The 20,873-nt window shown below is 37.9% G+C and overlaps 1 protein-coding gene and 1 long non-coding RNA gene across 4 annotated transcripts in view; one reads left to right on the top strand and one right to left on the bottom strand.

Annotated features, from left to right (window-relative positions):
• LOC145726409 (uncharacterized) overlaps positions 1 to 20,873 on the bottom strand; it is a 215,061-nt gene that overhangs the window by 72,429 nt on the left and 121,759 nt on the right. The gene's annotated exons all lie outside the window — the stretch shown is intronic.
• Positions 1 to 20,873, top strand: part of LOC145726392 (homeobox protein PKNOX2-like) — an 82,411-nt gene that overhangs the window by 37,790 nt on the left and 23,748 nt on the right. For 2 of the 3 annotated variants that reach the window (XM_081975438.1, XM_081975439.1), the window contains exons 2-3: positions 20,434 to 20,619; positions 20,673 to 20,844. In XM_081975438.1, the coding sequence (XP_081831564.1) occupies positions 20,477 to 20,619; positions 20,673 to 20,844 (315 nt within the window). In that variant the 5' untranslated portion in view covers positions 20,434 to 20,476. Of the gene's footprint in view, positions 1 to 1,561; positions 1,655 to 20,433; positions 20,620 to 20,672; positions 20,845 to 20,873 lie in introns of all 3 variants that reach the window. The other variant, XM_081975440.1, reaches the window with a different exon arrangement.

Consider the following 20,873-nt stretch of genomic DNA (forward strand, 5'->3'; position numbering starts at 1 on the left):
AAGACCCCAGAGTTCGGTAATCTGTACGTGCTTTTGGTGCAGTATTTATACTCAAATCATGACCCCAATTCGCCAATCTTGCTGACACAAACATTGTACTGGGGGAGACCGGGGCAACTTAGGGTAACGGCACCTAGTGTAATCTTTATGTTACAATATGGGCTGTTTCATTGTGACAGTGTTTTCTATTAGAAAAGGCATCCTTTTCTGTTCCACAAACTATAGTTCCTTCAGAATGTTTCACTGTGTCCCTTGCTGGTTGTAAAGTGTATTAAGAAGGTGGCATTTTTAAAACCGACTACCGAAACACACACACATTATCTAGTATCACACGTAGTATCGCAGTTAAATCGAAATACTCGTTAAAATATTGTAAAATTTACATCAAAAATAAAAAATTTCCCTTTGTTTACTTTTTGCCAACAATGGCGGCCGATTTTCGATAGTCTATCCGGCGAACCTACGGAGTAATAAAATAGGTTAGTTTTAGAGGTTTTAGGTTAGTTTTTTAGTTTTAGATAGGCGGCAACTTTGGTCACTGTAAAACAGGTACGTAAAAGTGAATCGAGACATGAGACCCGAGAAGTCCACGGCCGGGGCCGGCGGTTACAGGTATAATATAGCAGATGATTTTTAAGTACGTGTCGATTTCAATTTTAAAATCAAATAAGACTTGAATTATTTATTTATACCAATTTTACCCCAAATACCCCTTCTCTACCCCGATATTATATTGTAAAACGGACCGGATATAGACCAATACTAATGGACGGGGCGGGTCAACCCCTCCTAATATTCGCTTTTATTACTCCGTAGGTTCGCCGGATAGACTATAGATGACGTCAAAATTCTATGGCGCTCGGAACGCATGTAATAGACAAGAAAGGCAAATGATGATGTAACCGCCACGGGAAAAAAAATGGACTATAGGTGAGGTATTCTTAGGTGAGGTTCATTATTCAGGTTGCTGATTATTAACCCTCTTCAAACAAAAGCTTTGACGTAATTTTCAATCCCATATTTGATAAGGAAGCTTTTGTGTGAATACCACGGAGCTGAAAGGTAGTACTACTATCGCGGAAAAGTCTTATTTATTTTCTACCTAAGTTAATCCCGGTTCTCATACAGTATTTGCTCAACAAAAGACGTTTCCTTTTTGTAAAGCGTCGTTGATGATTTTGGAATCGGTCTGATGTGGTTCAGATGTTTGCCCTCTTGTACCCATAATTTATTATCCTAGCAGTTTTATGGCGTCGTTCAGTGTATTCGCGCTTGTATTTTACGTACAAACATCTTAAATACACTTAGCAGCCTCAATAAAAGAATTTATTGGGTTTCCGGATTAACGAGCTCACGGCGTCATAAAGTAGGTATCATTTTATAATGTAGGATGGAGTCTCCATTGACGTGTTTAACTCTGTGTACAAACGTAGTTCTTCTGGTGTTATGTTAACAACCTGAAACTGTACTTGCTGCATTTTCGACTATAAAGTGAATGTAAAACTTTCTTACTTAATACTCTCTTGTATGTTTAATGCGCCTCTAATCTTTATGTCGGTAGTTTACAGTGGGATCAGCTCCGCCAATGACTTAAACGAACCCACCGAACCGTTCACAATTCGTACAAATATAATTTAGTCGGTAGTTAAATTCGGTAAGTAAAGGGGTAATTTAGATTAGATAAAAGGCGTTATTTTATCCCGCGCCTGGATCTGTTTTATCGGATTACGAGAACCGCTACCCGGCTTTATAATTGCTTAATTCTTCATAGGGTCCCCCCCTACTGGTTCCTTATATTAAATTTTCGAAAAATTACCGGATTAATAACGACCGTTTCTTATCTGTACTAAAACTTACCGAACACGAGAAAAAACCTGAATCGAATTAAAAGCTTCCCGTTTTTCGGTGTAACGACGACTACTCTGAACTCTTCATAAACCCTTGAAAAAACAAAGAAGCGAGACGAAAAAACAAAAAGGACGCGTTTACGAAACGCCTTGTAAGTTAGAAAAAGACGGGCGCAGGGTGATTACGGCCAAGTGTCACCCCGGGAGAGATTCCGGAGTGCAATAATTGCGAGATTCTCTGCGCCCCGCTTCCCTAGGAGGGATGAATTAAACATGCCGGAGTGCAGAAATACATAGGCGGACCTATAGTCTCATGTATAATCTAAGAAAGAATTTCAATGTTTTATTTGATGTAATATTCTCTAATAATTTGTTTTCCTAACATTCTATAATGATGAAAAAGTTACCCTTTTGTGAGGACAAGTGCAGAAAGCAATACTTTTCCTTACGCGATTGCAATTCCTCTACGCGTCCTTCGGTCAAGCAGTCAAAGATGAAAAAAATTATTTCCACAAGTGTTAAGAACAATATTTTTCCTACAAAATGCTATAAAAAACTATACTTGAGGAGCATTAAGTTAATATTCATCATCATCTCAGCATTCTTCATCTGATGAGTCCAATGGAAGCAAATACTCAACTGGGCTTGTGCAATTCTGGAATCCCTAGACAACGCAATTATCAACTCTAGATACTCCCACCTTATCCATTCATGTAAAAATATATGATGATTTAAAAACTGACGAATCAAAAGTGGAGTAAGGCAAGGAGACACCATCTCACCAAAACTTGTCCTTAGGCAAGAGAACGAAATTAATATTGATGGAGTGCATCTAAACCATTTACGTTGTGGTCATTGCCAACAGAAGCGAAGAGTGCTTGGGGAACTTCATATTGGTCTTGAAATGAACTTAAACAAAACAAAAAAGATCCTGGGTACAGAAGACATCCAGGTAACTGTTAATGACCAACCACCAGAAGTTGTCTCAGAGTATAATTACTTCTTCTTCTTCTTCTATTGCCTTATCCGATTACGGACGTTGGCCATCATCATGGCTCTGCGGATCTTATTGGCTGCGCATCGGAACAGTTCAGTAGATGTTGCCTCAAACCATTTTTGCAGGTTAGCCAGCCATAAAATTCTTTTTCCAGGCCCTCGTCGGCCATCAACTTTGCCTTGGATTATGTTTTGGAGAATTCTGTACTTGTTATTTCTCATGATATGGCCAAAATACTCTAATTTTCTACGCTTCACAGTAATCATGATTTCAGGATGACATCCCATTCTTCGTTTGTAATTCTTTCTATCCAAGAGATTTTATGAATTCTTCTGAAAATCCACATTTCAAAAGCTTGCAGCTTTTTTCCATAGCGTCTGACAGCGTCCAATTCTCCACACCGTAGAGAAGAATGGAGTATATATGACACATACTCTTCTTTAGAGCCAGATTCAGATCTCGACCTGACAGGAGCGATCTCATCTGCATAAACGTACTTTCGCTATTTCAATTCTAGGTTTTATCTCCTGTGAGTGATCCCAGTCCCCGTTCAATGTGCAGCCGAGATAAGTGAACTTTGCCTTCCTCTCAACTGGCTTATTGTTTATATACACGCTACCTGGTTGGACTGGATTTTTACTAATCACCATATATTTGGTCTTAATGACATTTAAGTTCAGCCCGTACTCCTCACTAGTTTGGTTGACCCTGTCTAACAACTCTTGTAAAGCCCCTCCATACTCTCCGATAACAAGACGGTGTCATCAGCATAGCGGATATCAATGATGATTTCACTGTTAACTCTAATGCCTCGATTTGTGTTTTTTAGAACCTCCTTGAGAACGCTGTCTGAATAACGATTGAACAGGAGCGGCGACAGTAAGCAACCCTGTCGTACACCTCTTTTGATGTTAATGTACTCGGTCTGTCTATTTTCAACTCTGACTGTAGCTTTTTGGCCCCAGTAGAGGTTAGCGATAATTCTGATGTCTTTTCCATCCAGTCCAATATCTGTTAACATCTCTTATCATTTTTCCATGCTGGCATCTGTCAAAAGCCTTGGTGTAATCCAAGAAACACTTATATACGTCGCAGTTTACGTCTCTGCACCACTGAACCAAGACCTGGACTGCAAACAATGCTTCCCGCGTTCCCAGTCCCTCTCTGAACCCAAATTGTCTTTCTCCGTTGTTCTCTTCACATTTTTCATATATCCGCGCATGAATGATCTTGAGAAATATTTTAAGTACATGGCACATACGGCTAATGGTGCGGAAGTCCTCGCATGATTTTGCATTGGGTTTCTTGGGCAATGTAATAATGGTGTTGGTGTTGCAAGCCATCTTTCTGGGATTGATCCGGTATCATAAATTTTGTTAAAAAGCGCAGTTAGTGTTTCAATGGTATCTTCTTCCATAATTTTAAAAATTTCAGATGGTATTTCATCTGGACTCGTTGCTTTTCCGTTCTTCATGAGTTTAATTGCCTGCTTTACTTCTGATATGGTGATTTGTGGACCTTCAACAGTATCAAAGATTGGTTTTTCCGGTTGTTGTTCATCCTCAAAAAGATCTTCAGTATATTTTTCCCATACTCTTAATATATCATTTATTTCAAGCACATTATTACCATTCTCGTCAGATACATTTCCAAAAGCTCCTTGTCTAAACCGGCCCGTGACTTCTTTGATCTTTTTATGTGTGTTGAATATGTCATGTTTCTTATTTAGATCTTCTATTTCACTGCACTTTTTGGTCATCCACTTTGCTTTGACTTCTCGGATCTTTTTTCGGATGCTCCTGTGAGTGGTCAGTCAGTTATAATTACTTATGCCACAAAATTCAGCTTGGCACGGAAAATCAATCTTCTGAAATCACACCCTTTTTGGCCAGCTTTCGGCAAACTAGAATTTATCCTTAAATCTCGTGAATTTCGTATTAATTTAAAAAGTATCTGATTCCTGTGTGATGTTGTTGCTTACATATTGACTCAAGGCAAGACGGAGCATTGGTAAACTTCAAGAACGATGGCGAGATGATGTCCAAAAGGTTACAAGAAGGAATTGAATCTGGACTGCTGGGGAAAGATTTGGACATCAAGCAGTGGATAAACATAGGCTGAGAATAAGAATTTCATTCTTATAGCGTGCTGTTGACTTACGACGGAAATCCAAACGTTGGGCGGTTGATACAACGGTTTCAGGAAGTTCTTCATCTGATGAGTCCAGTGTGAGTTACAAATGTTCCGGTACTTTTTCCACAAGGTGAAAGCTGCAAAGATGTAATTTTTGAATAATTACATCTTTGCAGTCTTCTTCTCCTTCTTATACTTCGAGAAGACCTTAAGGTCTGTTTATTGCGAAGGCTCAATTTCGTCAGTTATCCTGTCAGGCAGAACTCCAACTATTCTTTTATCTCTTAGGCGGTCTTCCTAGCGGTCGTCGGCCTACTGGTTTTCCATGCCTAGTCTTTCTTGGTTCATTTTATCATGTGGTCACGCCAATATCTTCTTTTTCTTCCCCATCTCACTATGTCCTCCACATTATGTCGTTGTTTCTCACCCTATCTCTAAGCGTCTTCCCTGCTATGGTTCTTAATGTTTTTATCTCCGCTGTTCTGAGGATGATTTTTGTCTTATTCGTGTCAGCTCTCGTCTCGATACCATAGATCAGCACCGGTCTAACACAGGATTGATGATATCTCTCAGACATCCTGAGATTGTTGCCGCTTTGTTGACCTGTGATTTTATGTCGTTTATCAGGTTATTGCTGCTTGATGTGTCCGCTCTTAGGTAACGGAAGCTCATTACCTGTTCTATTGGTTTATTGTCTATTACTACTTTACACTTTCCTGGTTCATTGGAGAAGGTCATACATTTTGTTTTATCAATGGAGATTGACATGATGTATTTTTCACTAGTCTGATGGAACTTATTTGTTTGCCTCTGCAAATCGTTTTCTGTTTCTGCCAGGATTACCCCATCATCCGCATAGCACACCATGCTGATTGGTTTGTTATTCACTCTGTATCCCCTTGTCTTATTCCTGTTAGAGTCGGTATGTCTTTTGTTGTTTGATAGTCCACTTTATTCTTGTAGTGTTGCCTGTGTTCAGATTTCTGATTATGAGATGTTGGGATTTGTTTCTTTCTTAATATGTGCTGTACTTTGTCGCATGCTTTTGTTAGGTCGATAAGACACTAAGACGCACATAAGCAGGGTAGGCGAATTCGATCGCCTTCTCCTTTACCTGTCTCACAATAAGCAGGGCATCAGCTGTCGATTTGTTCTTCCGAAATCCTTGTTGTTCATCTTTATTTTCGATGGTGCGTTCTAGAATGCTTTTGACAATGCTGGTGAGCAGTTTCAGGCAAACCAGGGTTATGCCTCTGTAGTTCTCCGGAATGGTTTTTTGTCCCTTTTTAAAAATTGGTATGGTGATACTTTTGTGCCATTCTGTTGGTATGCTGTAAGTAATTTCACATATTTTCTACAAGAGAAAGTGGGTGAGAAAGTCTTTAAAGAAAGCTCATAATAATCCATAAATCCCTTTTACAGCTTTGATTGAGTGTGCTTTGATGAGTATATTTTGATTCACCTGCTTGTAGTAAAATTAGAGAAAGACCAAGCAAAAGACAAGACTGGATGACGGATGAGATTCTTGGGGGTTAATGAAAGGAAGTATGAATGTCACCAAGTCAGGGAGACATAGCTGACGGGTAAATGCTCATGGAGAAAACACAACATGCTAAAATGGAGAAATCACAACAGCGACAAGATCTACATAACCTTCATATAAAGATCAAGGAATTTACCGGATTTTGGATGACGGAAGCATTATTAGTAGATATAGAGAAGCAAATACTACAATGGAAACACTACATTAAAAACTTGTTTGAAGATCAGAGAGTAGAGATACAGGCCAGTACTAAAGAACCAACGAGACCTACCATTCTGAAAGATGAGGTAAAACGAGCAATAGAAACAACAAAAAGCGGAAAAGTTCTGGGTCGGACGAAATACCTGTAGAATTGTTGAAGCTGATCGAAGAACAATTTGGACTCTATAACAGCCCTATTCAATAGAATATATAAGAGGCATCATAACAGCGGAATGGCTAGAATCGACCGTTGTTACAATACCGAATAAGGTAAATGCGAAGAACAGAGTATTTCAGAAACTGGAAAGTAATATCTCGAATACCCAGTTCGGTTTTAGAAACATATACAGCACTCGGGACGCATTATTTGCATACAATGTCCTCACAACACCGCTGTCTCGATTACAATAAGGCGTTTGATAGAGTGAGGCATTACCAGCTATTAAAAGTGCTAAACTAGAATAACCTGGACTCCCGAGAGATCAGGATCATTGTCAACCTTTACTTTAACCAAAAGCCAACAGTGCTAGTACAAGAAATGACGACTAACCCTATAGAAATCAAACGGTGTGATTTATGCAACATCTACTCTGAAGAAATATTCCCCAAATCCATGTATGCGATTTGGGAGGTATCACAGTAAATGGCAAGACAATTAATAGCTAGCGCTATGCAGACGATACTGTCCTTTTTGCTGGAAATATGCGTGACTGTAAGGCCGCGATTCCTTGAAATCGTAGCTTACAAGTTTTCTTAAGGGGTTCGAGATGCAAGCGCAATATCGGAAAGATCACAACATTCGGTATATAAATTCCATTTATTCAATCAGCCTCATGTATGAGGGGGTATAACATTATGGGATTATTGAAAAGTAGTAGTCCATATTCCCACAGTGGAGTAGTGAGTGTGAGTGAAAACAAAACTCAGAGTCGATCTGCACAAAATATTTATTAAGTTTTTATCTGCCTGGCATGTTTCGGATGTATTTAGACACCCATCTTCAGAGGATTAACTAGAGTCACAGTCTGCTGGCTGTCATTCTACACGGGGGGACAGCTGAACCCAGGTATACATAAGGATGGACCACGTAAGGGAGGTCACATAACAAGAACCGCGGTGGACATTCACCGAAAAACAAACTTAAACGTTAAACAGATTTAAAAATTCATGATCTTTGCGTGGTCGGGCAGGGTATCATGTTCAGGGTGCAGCAGAACGTGAAGTCTGCTTCTTGATCTCACGTCCAACTTGATCATCATAGACCTTTTCTTTCTGAAAGGGGCTTTCAGTTTTCAATTCAATCACTTTGTTTTATTTTTCGGTGATGTTAAGTGGTGTCCAATCCAGTTCCTAGTCTTCATTAACGTCGTAAGTTTTATATTTCTTCCTACCACATGTTTATTTTTACGCGAATCAAACTGATGCTTAAAATAAACCATTACGTTCCACCCACCTATGTAGGACCTTGCTTTGTAAAAGAATTTTGCCTATCCTACAAGATCTGCTGAACAGGGTCGTCAACGCTCCGCAAGAACACCTTTATGTAACCGGAGAACAATTACAATTGGAGAGGGTTAGAAGATTTACTTGAGATGTGACCCTACAGAAGAATGCTCAGAATATTGTGGGTGGAGCACACGACGAAATGCTTACCAGATTGAATAAAGAATTGGAGGAAGTGAAGAGAGGAAAGATTATCTATCTGGGTCACATAATGCAGGTTTCAAAATATGAGATACTCCACTTAATAATACAGGGGAAGAATGAGGGCAACATAATGACATATCCTGGAATGAAGAACTACAACATCAAAGAACAACAAAGCAAAAAGCATATCAGAAATGGCTAAACACGAAAGACCTAGATGGTAGTACAACCTACAAGAGAGAACAGACCAGAATTCTTAAATTTAAGAACATGATAAAAAAATAACCAAAACGACACCTGGGAAAGAAAATGTATTGAAGTTAAAGCTACCTAGGAGGAACAAGATCATCGGAAGCCTGGAAATTAATCAGAAACCTAAAGTCCAACACCGTAAATAAAGTAAACTTCCAACCAATTCAGATGAGCAAATGGTACTAACATTACTCACAACAACTCAAAGAAGATGCAATATCTTACAAACTCTCCAAAAGCGTATCAAGTGCAGGGCCCACGAGAGGACGTTAGCAAAGCGTCGATACGAAAAGCAATTGAATCGATGAAAAATAAAAAAGCTAGCGGACCAGAAGGAATATCAACGGAATTACTGAAATTTGGGGCAGCAAAACTCATAAAGCATATAAGGGAACTGTTGGGCAGATATATTAACGGGGAAAGACATCCCTCTAAATGGAAAGAAGCATGGATTACCCCGATTCACAAAAAGGGAAACAACGAAGATTGTTCTAACTATAAGTGTATATCTGTTACCAGTACAGTAAGCCGTCTCTATGGGTAAGTTCTCAGAAACTTATAGTATAGTTTATTATACAAACTATTTAGCCTTGTCCAACTAAATGAAACGAAAGTCGTCAGGAACAGAGAGACGTATCTTCTGTTTGTCGATCTTACAAAAGCATACGACACCGTATCCATTCAAAAACTATGGCAAGTACTCGAGAGGTCCCGAATTAATGTCACGTTAATAGCTGCGGTCAGACCATTCTACATCTAAGATCAAATTGAAAAACAAAATCTCGGACAGCTTTCCAGTTACGAACGGCTTTAAGGCAGGGCTATTGTCTCTTTCACACTATTTAAAATCTATTTGAACGAAACTTTGAGGCGATGGAGAAGAATATGTAGTGGGATACAAATAAGTGATGACAGAACCTTATACACCCTGCACTTTGCAGATGATCAGGTTGTTGTCGCACAAGCCAAAGAGGACTTGAGGAGTATATGACAAAGCTATTAAAAGAGTACGAAGAATGGGGGCTGTCGGTAAACCGTTCCAAAACCAAATATCTATGTATTGGAGACGACAGAGATTACCTTCACCCACAAGAAAACGAAATGATAAGCTGCTGTACTGAATATGCTGTACAGAGAAAGAAATAGAGGACCGAATTATAGAAGGGAAAAAGGTGATAGGATGCCTGAACTTGATCCTGTGGTCCAAATGTATCTCTCGAGAAAAGAAGCACCTCTTATTCAATATTCAAAAGTATAGTGCTGTACGGATGTGAAACCTGGCAACTAACAACAAATTTAGAGCGCCGGCTTTAGAAATGGACTTTTGGCGTAGATCAGCAGGAAGGTCGAGATTGGAAAAAATAACGACAAAATTAGGGAAATTATGAAGGTAGAGTCAACTATAGTAGAAGAGTTCCAACGTAGACAACTACTAATATGGTATGGACATGTGGAAAGGATGGAAGATACTAGAATACCTAAGCATATCCTCAAATAGACGCCGACAGAAAAGAAGAAGACCCAGGGAGACATGGACCGGCGGAATAGAAAAAGCTATGTCGCAACGAAACCTGCAACCAGGGGTCTGGGATGACTGGAGGCTAGGAATCGGAAGGCGCAGGACGCTATAAAACCGGCTATACATGTAAGATTGGGGGCAAAAGGTTAATAGGAAGAAGAATCTTGGCTGTGGAATCTGCGAGAATTAGAGCATATATTCAGAGCAACAGTTTTCAAGATCAAGATTGTCATGATGCTAACAAACCTCCGATAAAGGAGAAGCTACGTGGAGAAGAAGAAGTAAAAATATTGGTGTCATGTGTAGAATCTGGCACAAGACAACCAAAAATTTTTTGAAAATCTCAGATTCTGAGTTGGATTATATAAAAATCTGAGGGCTTTTAGAAATTCCGACTTACTTGCTTTGCATTTTTGCCTGCGGTTGGAATTTTTCAAGTTCTCATATAAACATCAAAAAACATGGATCGTTCCGTGTTTTCGACCGTTTGCAAACCGCCCTAAAAAAAAGAGAGCAGATTATTTAAATACGCAATAAGAAAGCAATTAGAGCACTGCTAGTTAGCGTAAGGGCGTCTAAGCACTAATTTAGTACGAGGGGATCCATTAAGAGGCGCTTCTTTAAATTAAATTTAACGAATTTGGCCGGTGGATTTCGTTCCTTAATGATATTATGATTGCAGGCGTGTGCTCAAAGAGCTTTATGGTTAATTCAGCACTAAACTACCAAAGCCAGTCATTATTGGAACGCCTCTGTACGACACAATTATTAATTATATAACGAAGTTTCGAATGTTTGCTCGAGAAGATTACACGACAATTTTTAAATCACCTTGATGTTCGTAAGAATGAATAATGAGCGATTCACAAGTATTGCCTAAACATAAATGATAAACAAGCAAAAAGGTATTTAAGTAACTATGTAGTTAAAAAAAGTCCACTTTTGTTAACGGATGATTTTTATAGTTTAGAATTTTTTTAGTTATTACAAAATTCACTTTTGAACGGAATAAATGCTTTCCAATAGAAAAATAAATACCCACCTGGTGTGTTTCTAAGGTACACGTCCGGAACGACGAGAAGATGGGCAGATAGCTGATTCGACTGTACTTAGGAAAGAGTTTACGGAAAATGATAAACTATCCAGAGTTTTCTTTAACAAATTTTCCCAGAATTTTGAATATTTCTTCTTCGTTAAATTGACAGTAATTTACAGAGAATACCGAGAATATTCTCTTACACTTTTTTATATTTGTCAGTTATGGGACAGGACTGTTTTCGACATTAGTGACAGATATCACGTGGTTTTTTGAGAATAATTTAGCTTGACAGTCACGTGACCATTGTCAAAATAACTGTCATAAATCTCAAAAACACGTTTTGTATCGAACACTGCAAGAAAACTTTTCTAAACCCTGATTGTTGCAACTTTTGAGATTTACAGAGACAAAATTGCTTGTCAAACCCGCTTGGAGTGATAAAATGACGTAGATCATTTTATCCAATAACCTGAAAAACTCTACAAATTTTGGTACAGTGAAGAAGAAAAGCGGGATCAAAGTTTAAACTGAAAAAAAACACGGTTTGAAAAGACAGTCAATGACAAATTCGCCTGTAGAACCCACTTGGATTCAAAAAATTACTGTTTTGACAGTTTTGAGCACATTTTTAGAATCCTCATTAAATTTCCTATTTAATAACCTGAGAAACACTACAAATTTTTTTACAGTCAAGAAGAAAAGCGGAGTCAATGTTTGAACTGACAAAAACACGGTTTTAATGCACAGTCAAGGACAAAATCGGCTGTAGAACCTACTTGGATTCAAAAAATGACTGTTTTGAGCACATTTTTGGAATCCTCATTAAATTTCCTATCCAATAACCTGAGAAACATTACAAATTTTGGTACAGTCAAGAAAAAAGTGTGATCAAAGTTTTAACTGACAGAAACCCAGTTTGAAAGGACAGTCAATGACAAAATCATCTGTAAAACCGATGTTATAAGCACATTTTTGGAATTCTCATTAAATTTTTTATCCAATAACCTGAAAACACTACAAATTTTGGTACAGTCAAGAAAAAAAGGGGGGGGGCAAAGTTTGAACTAACAGAAACACAATTTGAAAGGACAGTCAGGGACAAAATCGTCTGTAAAACCGACTTGGAGTGACGAAATGACTGTTTTAAGCACATTTTTGGAATCCCCATTAAATTTCCTATCCAATAATCTGAAAAAAACTAAAAATTTTGGTACAGTCAAGAAGAAAGTGGGGTCAAAGTTTGAACTGACAGAAACACAGTTTGAAAAGACAGTCAGGGACAAAATCGTCTGTAAAACTCACTTGGAGTGAGGAAATGACTGTTTTAAGCACATTTTTGGAATTCTCATTAAATTTTTTATCCAATAACCTGTAAAACACTACAAATTTTGGTACAGTCAAGAAGAAAAGCGGCGTCAAAGTTTGAACTAACAGAAACACATTTTGAAAGGACAGTCAGGGACATACTCGCCTGTAAAACCCACTTGGAATGAGGAAATGACTGTTTTAAGCACATTTTTGGAATCCTCATTAAATTTCCTATCCAATAACCTGAGAAACACTACAAATTTTGTTACAGTCAAGAAGAAAAGCAGGATCAAAGTTTAAACTAAAAAAAAAACACGGTTCAAAAAGACAGTCAAGGACAAATTCGCCTGTAGCAACCCACTTGGATTCAAAAAATGACTGTTTTGAGCACATTTTTGGAATCCTCATTAAATTTCCTACCTAATAACCTGAAAAACACTACAAATTTTGGTACAGTCAAGGAAGAAAGCGGGGTCAAAGTTTGAACTGACAGAAACACAATTTGGAAGGACTGTCAGGGACATAATCGTCTGTAAAACCGACTTGGAGTGAGGAAATGACTGTTTTAAGCACATTTTTGGAATCCCCATTAAATTTCCTATCCAATAACCTGAAAAAAACTAAAAAATTTGGTACAGTCAAGAAGAAAAGCGGGGTCAAAGTTTGAATTGACAAAAACACGGTTTGAAAAGACAGTCAGAGACAAATCCCCCGTAAAACTCACTTGGAGTGAGGAAATGACTGTTTTAAGCACATTTTTGAAAGTCTCATTAAGTTTCCTATCCAAGAACCTGAAAAATACTACAAATTTTGGTGCAGTCAAGAAGAAAAGCGGCGTAAAAATTTGAACTGTCAGAAACAGTATTTGTAATTTACTGATAATTTACCTGTCAAATTTTCCTGGTAGTAGAAGTAGTTTCTTGCCTCGAATTTGACATTTGTGAGACTAAGTGACGCTTCGATATGTTTCTTACATCACCTGACAGGTGTCAACTGACAAAACTTATTCAGCGCTACCAAACAACTGGAATACGTATATTAGTTGTATTTATTTGATAAATTGCATTACAAATTGTTTTTATAGCTACATAGAGGTAAATTTATCGGTTGTGACATTAACAAACACTTTGAAATGTTTTTACGTCACCTGACAGCTGTCAAAAATCACGCAGTTTTGACGCGAAATTACCCATTCAAAATAGTTCTACAGCTTGGATACACTCTACATTGTATTTATACTTTTATGGAGCGAAATTTGACAGTTGTGACGTTAAGTGACGTAATTATCAGTGTTCCTTATTCGGCTCCATGGAGCTGTAAACACAACTTATAAAGCAATTCTCATTTTGGAATTTTATACTATTAGGTCAATGGTAAGTGAGTTTTGACAGTTATGTTTGTATCGTGGCTCAGACATAGTGATGTGTCACGTGATGCAAGCAAAGTATTCTTTAACGTCCCAACTGTCAAATTTGGTTTCATGGTGCTTTAAACACAACTTCCAGTGTAAGTCCTCAAGTTAGCTACTATTTGTAATTTTATAGTATATCAGCTGAACAACGTTCGACAGTTATGACAGCTGTCACGTGACGTAAGAATAGTATAAAAGTGATCCTTCACGTCACAACTGTCAAATTTGGCTCCATGGAGCTGCAAAAACTATTTAGAGAGTGGTCCCTCCAAGAAACACATCTACTTAGCATTTTATAATTTCCTTGCACTACTTCATGTGCATTTATTAGCCTTTTCTTCATCATTCTCTTGTTCCTCCTAAAATTTCTTAATGTTTCTTGGCATTTTCTCCAAAAATAAATTTCTGAAAAAATCTCCAACAATCCTCTACTATAAGAATAAAAAATATACAATATGCCCTTGTTTGGTACGAAAAACCTCTGTTCCACCTTGTACATATATCGGATATTCCTAGTATTCTCAGCTACTTCCAAATATGTACCAATAAACCAGATTTTCGTCATAACAACAGTGTTGTACGAAGAAAAACTTTGAAACTCGTGAATTGGGGAATAATAAATTGTGCTGGCCTCAGCCAGGGGGGGCGTATTTGCCTGGCTGTGCCAAGGCAGCGGGAATTTTAAATAAATCTGATATTCGGGGAGATAAAAAACACTCGGTCCGTCAGGATTTTCGGCCGGAATTAATAAAAGAACAGATATGAGGAAATGGAAAGAACAAGACGCCGTAAACTGAGGCGGGCCGATTTTGATGGACGAAAATCAGAATGAAAATTCGATTTTATGTACTATTTGTTGCAAAGTTTTTATTTGGGATCAGCGTTGACAAATAGTTATTGTTTGAGGCTTAATATAGGGACAACTTTTAGATCAAATTTAAAGTAATTTCAAACTGCGTGTGACTGCGGTAGGAGATGACATAAAGAAAGGTCTACATTATGACTATTATATGTATAACCCTTTCCTTACAAAGCTATCCGACAAATACGGTTTTAAATCAAGTTCTTATGTTAAGTGAGTGAACAATTACTGCCTCTACTGCAACCGTCAGTCTATCGTGGCTCACATAATGATCTCTTCGATCACAGCTCACTCAGAATATCCAGCTCTTCCAGGAACCGGACGACCTTTCTGGCCGAGATGTTATCCAGATCCTCTGGCCGGAGTGCCTTCTGTCCAAAAGCGAGAAACCTGGATTTGGGGAGAGTCATCATCAGATCAGAGATCATCTTCCATGCACCAGCGGCATTCAGCTCATCTGCCATGCCAATCCGGTGTATGTGGGTTCTTAGGCGATAATAGAGTGCCATCATAGCCTTTAAGTGTTGTCTGCTGAGTTGCAGGAGATTATCAGTCCCAGTTTTGGACGGACCTTTCATAAATTCCTTGGAAAGGACAATCCCCCAGATGATACTCTTTGCTTCACTGTGAGCAAGACCGATCATCGGTTCCTGGTCCGTGAAGGCCTCCTCTGGAGCTTGTTTCGCAAGTTTAGCATTGCCTGTGAAGCCGGAATGATTTAGAATCCACATCAGGGAAACACTGTTGGTTTTTCTAAGAGTGTCCAGGGCTTCATGCTAGCTCCAAGCGGTCTTTGACAGGTATCTTATTGAACAGAGTCAGAGTAAACAATATCAGATACGCTGACGATACCGTGGTGATGGGAGATAGTTTGGAAATACTACAGACGTTAATGGATCCAATCACACAAACTAAGCAAATGATAATTAGCAAGGAAGATATCAACGGTGCTCACATCTATATCAATGGAATTCGGATAGAACGCCTAAGACGGTACTGTTACTTTGGAAGTGTCATAAATGAACAATGGAACAATGAACAAGAAATTAAATGCCGTATAGGAAAATCCAGGGCAGTTTTTAACAAAATGAGAGCCAGAACATATCTCGCAAAACAAAAGTAAGGCACCCAAGATGTTCTCAATATTACTGTATGGAGTAGAAGCCCGGACGCTGACAGAGGCCACCACTAAAAAACTTGAAGCATTTGAAATGTGGTTGTATAGAAGAATCTGCAAGATACCATGGACAGGGAAGTGCTAAACAGAATGTAAAAAGAATTGGTAATCATCAAGCGCAGAAAACTCGAGTACCTGGGACATGTCATGAGAAATCAACTCCGATACTCCCTACTACAATCCATAATGCCAGGGAAGGTCAAAGGAAAATGAGGATCTGGCAGAAGAAGAACCTCATGGCTGCGGAACCTTAGAACCTGGTTCGGAAAAACCTCATCCGAACTATTTCGAGCTTCCACCAACAAAATTGTAATTGCCAGCATCCGAAATGGATAGGCACCGAAGAAGAAGACCCGACGAAGGGTTCGTACGGCCGCCTTGCTGTCCGTGAGGATTTTTATCGATTTATGTCCGGATGAAATTGGAAATCTTCTGGAGCAGATTTCGATGGCAAACAGTTCCACTTGGAAGTCTATTAAGTCCCCTCTTTAGGCAGATGTTTATCTTGTCTACTCTCGTTGGCACGAGGGTCCTGTAGCTTAACGCTCTAGCAGCCGTGCTGGAAAGGATGTCGGATGTGATCTTCAGAGACTCACGGTTTAGAATTTCAGCAATTTCTTCTCGACGCTCCATGTATGCTGTCAAGGCACGGGTAGAGTGATGTAACCGGTAGATGACCTCTTTCTTCAAGAGAACTGAAGAGGAGGCTCTCGAGCGTAGACGTTGGCCTCGTTTGATCCTTCCCATGGTACTTAGACAGGTCTGTTTTTGTATTGAAGACACTTTATTAGCTGCGGTGCTCTGGATGAGCCTGACGATACTAGTGTAAAACCGCAGTATCTGCGGTGGACCACCTTCATAGAGAAACCTTTGCCTGACCTGTTGGTTTGAGATACCAAACCAACTGACTAGACTTTTAAGTGCTGGTTTTAGGTTAGAGTTCTGTCACTAGTGACCAACATAACACTTGACTTCATATAGTGACTTCCAGATACTTTACAGGTGGCTGAAGAAATTCCAGCCTCCTCCTCCTGGTGAATGGTTTAAATCATGTAATTCATACCTTTTGGTTCTCTGTCACTTCATTATAAGATTAAATCATATAAAATTTTCATTAATTTAAAAATATCATTAGACACGTTGGAGGACGGAGTCTACAGAAGCTAACCTATGCGAGAATTTGAGAAGAATATCTCAAAAACTACGTGTTGAAATGGAAAAATAAATTTGAAATGTTTAAAATATGGGTACCTAACATTTCCTGGTCATTTTTGCTTTTCCTACCTAAATCTATAAATTTGTAATCCATAATCTATTCTGTAATATACTGGAGGTTTTTAAAATTGTTGTTTTTCCTAAAACTGCTATACAGTTTACTCAAGATTCGATTATCTATACAGGAATCTCGCTTTTTGTAAGAGCTACTGCAAAGATTAAATATGGGAATGTTTCAGATAATTTAATAAACAATCCAACCAACATTAAATTAAAAACACAAAATAAAACGAGCATTTTCAAAAAACTTCTAATTCGAAAAAATTTAATTATTTTTCTTTTCTTAAAAATTGTCCTTGTAACCAGTTTTCAGACAAATTGAAAGGCTTTAGTCTTGAAAATTGACTTGACAGGCTTAAAAAATGTCTTTGTAGTCGGTCGTCATAGTTTTCAGATTAGTTGAAAAACTTTAGTATTGAAAATTGACTTGTAGATATGAAAAACTACTTAACACATTAACTAATTCACATATTTAACCTTGAAAATTGACCTGGATACCAAAAAGTGGCTCTGAACGAATGTAAACTGACATCAAAAGCTTCAAATTTGCATTTGAAGACATATTTCAATATTTTAGTCTTGATAATAGTCTTAAATACGGGATATTGACATTAGATTCTTAAAATTGACTTGAAGACTAACTTTTCAAGTTTTTTAACTTTGCTTTTAATTTTCTTACAACTTTGGACTATTTTTAGTGTTTTAAAACTGCTTTCAGGTTGAAAATGGAGTTTTAAGGCTATCTTCACCAAGTTTTTGACATAGCCGAATTAAAAGCATTCCTTAGGAATCTAGACAGTATTTACTGCTTTAAGCTTTAAGGCTGTTTTCAGACTAAAAAATCGAGTTTCAAGACTATCTTCACAAAGTTTTTGACTTATCAGGCCTGAAATCTAATTTGTACACTCTCCATAGTCTTGAAGACTTTCTGTCTTAGTAAAGTCATTTCTAGCCTTAAAAGTCAACTTTTAGACTATTGATTTCCGGACTGTTTTTAGTGCTTGAAATCCAGTTTCAGACACTCGACAATGGATTGCAGTCTGAACAAACGAATTTTAAAGCTATTCCTAGTAGTAAATAACAAGATAATATAATAGTCTAAAAACAAAAGTACAAATTTGGGCTCTCACAAGTCTTGAATGTACAGTTTTACACTACCTATAGTCTAAAAAATTGAACGCCAGTAAAAATCCGGTTTTTTTTTACTATTTTCAGTGTCAGAAATCCTTTTAAACCATTTTAAGAAATAAGATACAAAAACCCGGGTAGAAATTTTTGTCAATTTTCAATAATATCCCAGTGAGCGTAGAAAATAAAGAGGAAAAAAGGAGACTATTTGGAGGTTTGTGTCTTCCTTAGGAAGCGTTCTTCAGGAAAATGACAACTTATTTTTTGATGGGTTATCAAGTGGTAAGTTATTGACACTTAAAACTGGACCACCCCGTGTAAACTACATTGGAAAAATGCTACGATTAATGCAACAATTACAGGGTGTGGATATTTCACAAAACTCGTGTTTTTAAACTTCTTCTGGGTTTGCTTAACGAAACATGTTCTGAGCATAGGTTATTTAGCCAACTAGGTTCCGGCCACCCTGTATATCAGATATCGTTTTAAATCATCTCTTTAAAGGGGTGTACTTCTTTTATGACCATATGTTTACAAGAACACTGTTACACAAATTTTAGAATACTATATTACAGTACTTATTGTTTCGTATAACATAACAATTCCATTACTAAAGACGCACGTTTTTCTCATTATTGTTTTAAACTGTCATGCAATTTTCAACAGCATCAAATCAGTTCTGATTTTATTATGTTTCGCAACAATTTCGAAACAATAAATCAATGAGTATGCTCTGTATTACTTACTCACTTATTTTCCAGAAATAGAAGTCATAAGCTGCATAATGCAAGGAACTTTCTATTGTGTAAACACCAGATGAGTATTCTTTAATAATAATGGAATGCGAACAAAACATGACAAGTCATCAAGTAATTTACAGGTTGATCGAGTGATTAAAAGATTTTCTTCTAATCTGGTGATTTCTGACTAGATGGTACAAATGGCGTTTCCTAATCTAGGAACAGCCGCATCATTCGGTAAAAACCGATAGGATTGGTTAAAAATGGCGAAAACTAAAAAAATCTGGACGAAAAATTAATAAACAAAATAAAATTTCACCAGTTTTAACCAATCATATCGGTTTTTACCGAATAATTCGGCTCTTCCTAGATTAAGAAACGCCATTTGTACGTTCTAACTCATACAGTTAAGTAGAGGGCCTTAATACTTGAAAACAGGGAACGGAATTCTCAAGACAAATGTTGATAGAATGTGACAAAAGAAACTGACAATTGAGGGTTCCTGTCACATTCTACAGACCTTTCTCTTGATAAATCCCTTCCCTCCTTTCAAGAATCCAGATGTTGTACAACATCTACGTTTCGTACTGTTTATACTGCTTTTCCGGAATTTTAAGATTGTTTTGTGGTTTTACAGCTTTATGGGGAGGATTTTGACGGTTGTCATATTTAAAAATGGATTAAAATTAAGTCAGAAACCGACAAATGTTTAAAATGCCAGAAATGTACTGATGAAGGTATAAAATGCGTTCAACCAAGTCAAACTGATTGTGTTACTTTTCGAGTATGTTTCGTTGTTTCGTAACTCCATGGGAATGAATTTGTCAGTTTTCAGGTTTAGAACAGAACAAAGATAGAGCTGAAACCTGTAACTGAGGACCAAATATCATAACTGTCAAAATTCCATTCATGAAGCTCTAAATTACCTTTGGAATACTGATTTGACTGGATTTTAAGTGTCTATGACGTAGTCATATAGTATCTCTATATTATACTCTATACAGAGATCTCCCTTTATATTATAGTATCTGAAATCACAAAAATATTTTTGATGTATTTCTGTTGGCCATTTTGATATAATTTTTTTGGGTGTTGGATAGTTTATGGTAGTTTGGAGACATCTTCAGATTGTAGCACAAAGCTATCACATTCGCTGAATTGTGAACACCTTAGTAGTGTAGGTAGTGGTTTGGCCACTATAATATTGCCCTTATTGACAACAAATACAAGTTGACTGTTACCCGAGCTATTATACCTGATTGAGAGTGGTATAAACGTTATTATACTTCTTGTAAATCACTTTGGTTTACCTTCTTTAAACTCCTTGGTAATTTATTATTGCATTTTTTTACAGGTGAGGAAACCAAACGTGTAACCAACGTATTAGCGCCGGCGCGATGTTAAGCGTACCGGCGCCCACCGCCCCAGTGCCACCGTTGGGGGACCCAGTGGTCCATGCACCGGCAGCAGCCCAAGCAGCCTTTGCCCCTCCCGATACCGATCAAGGCCAGTTTGAAGCCGACAAAAGGGCTGTTTACAAGTATGTTTCTCTGACGGCTTATTATGAAAACAATAGTAACAATTATTATCCAGGCATCCATTATTTCCTCTGTTGGCGCTTTTATTTGAACGATGCGAACTGGCCACTCAGTCTTCGGAACCCCAATCTAGTGATGCATTTAATTTAGACATTCAGGCGTTTGTTCAGCATCAGGAAAGGGATAGGAAACCTTTTTTAGCTAACGAACCTGAAATAGATGGTCTGGTAAGTTTACCTACCTAGATCCAATGGAC

The sequence above is a fragment of the Ips typographus genome, linkage group LG3 (assembly GCF_016097725.1).
Source record: "Ips typographus isolate SLU linkage group LG3, UJ_Ityp_2.0, whole genome shotgun sequence".
In the NCBI taxonomy this organism is placed as follows: Eukaryota; Metazoa; Arthropoda; class Insecta; order Coleoptera; family Curculionidae; genus Ips; species Ips typographus.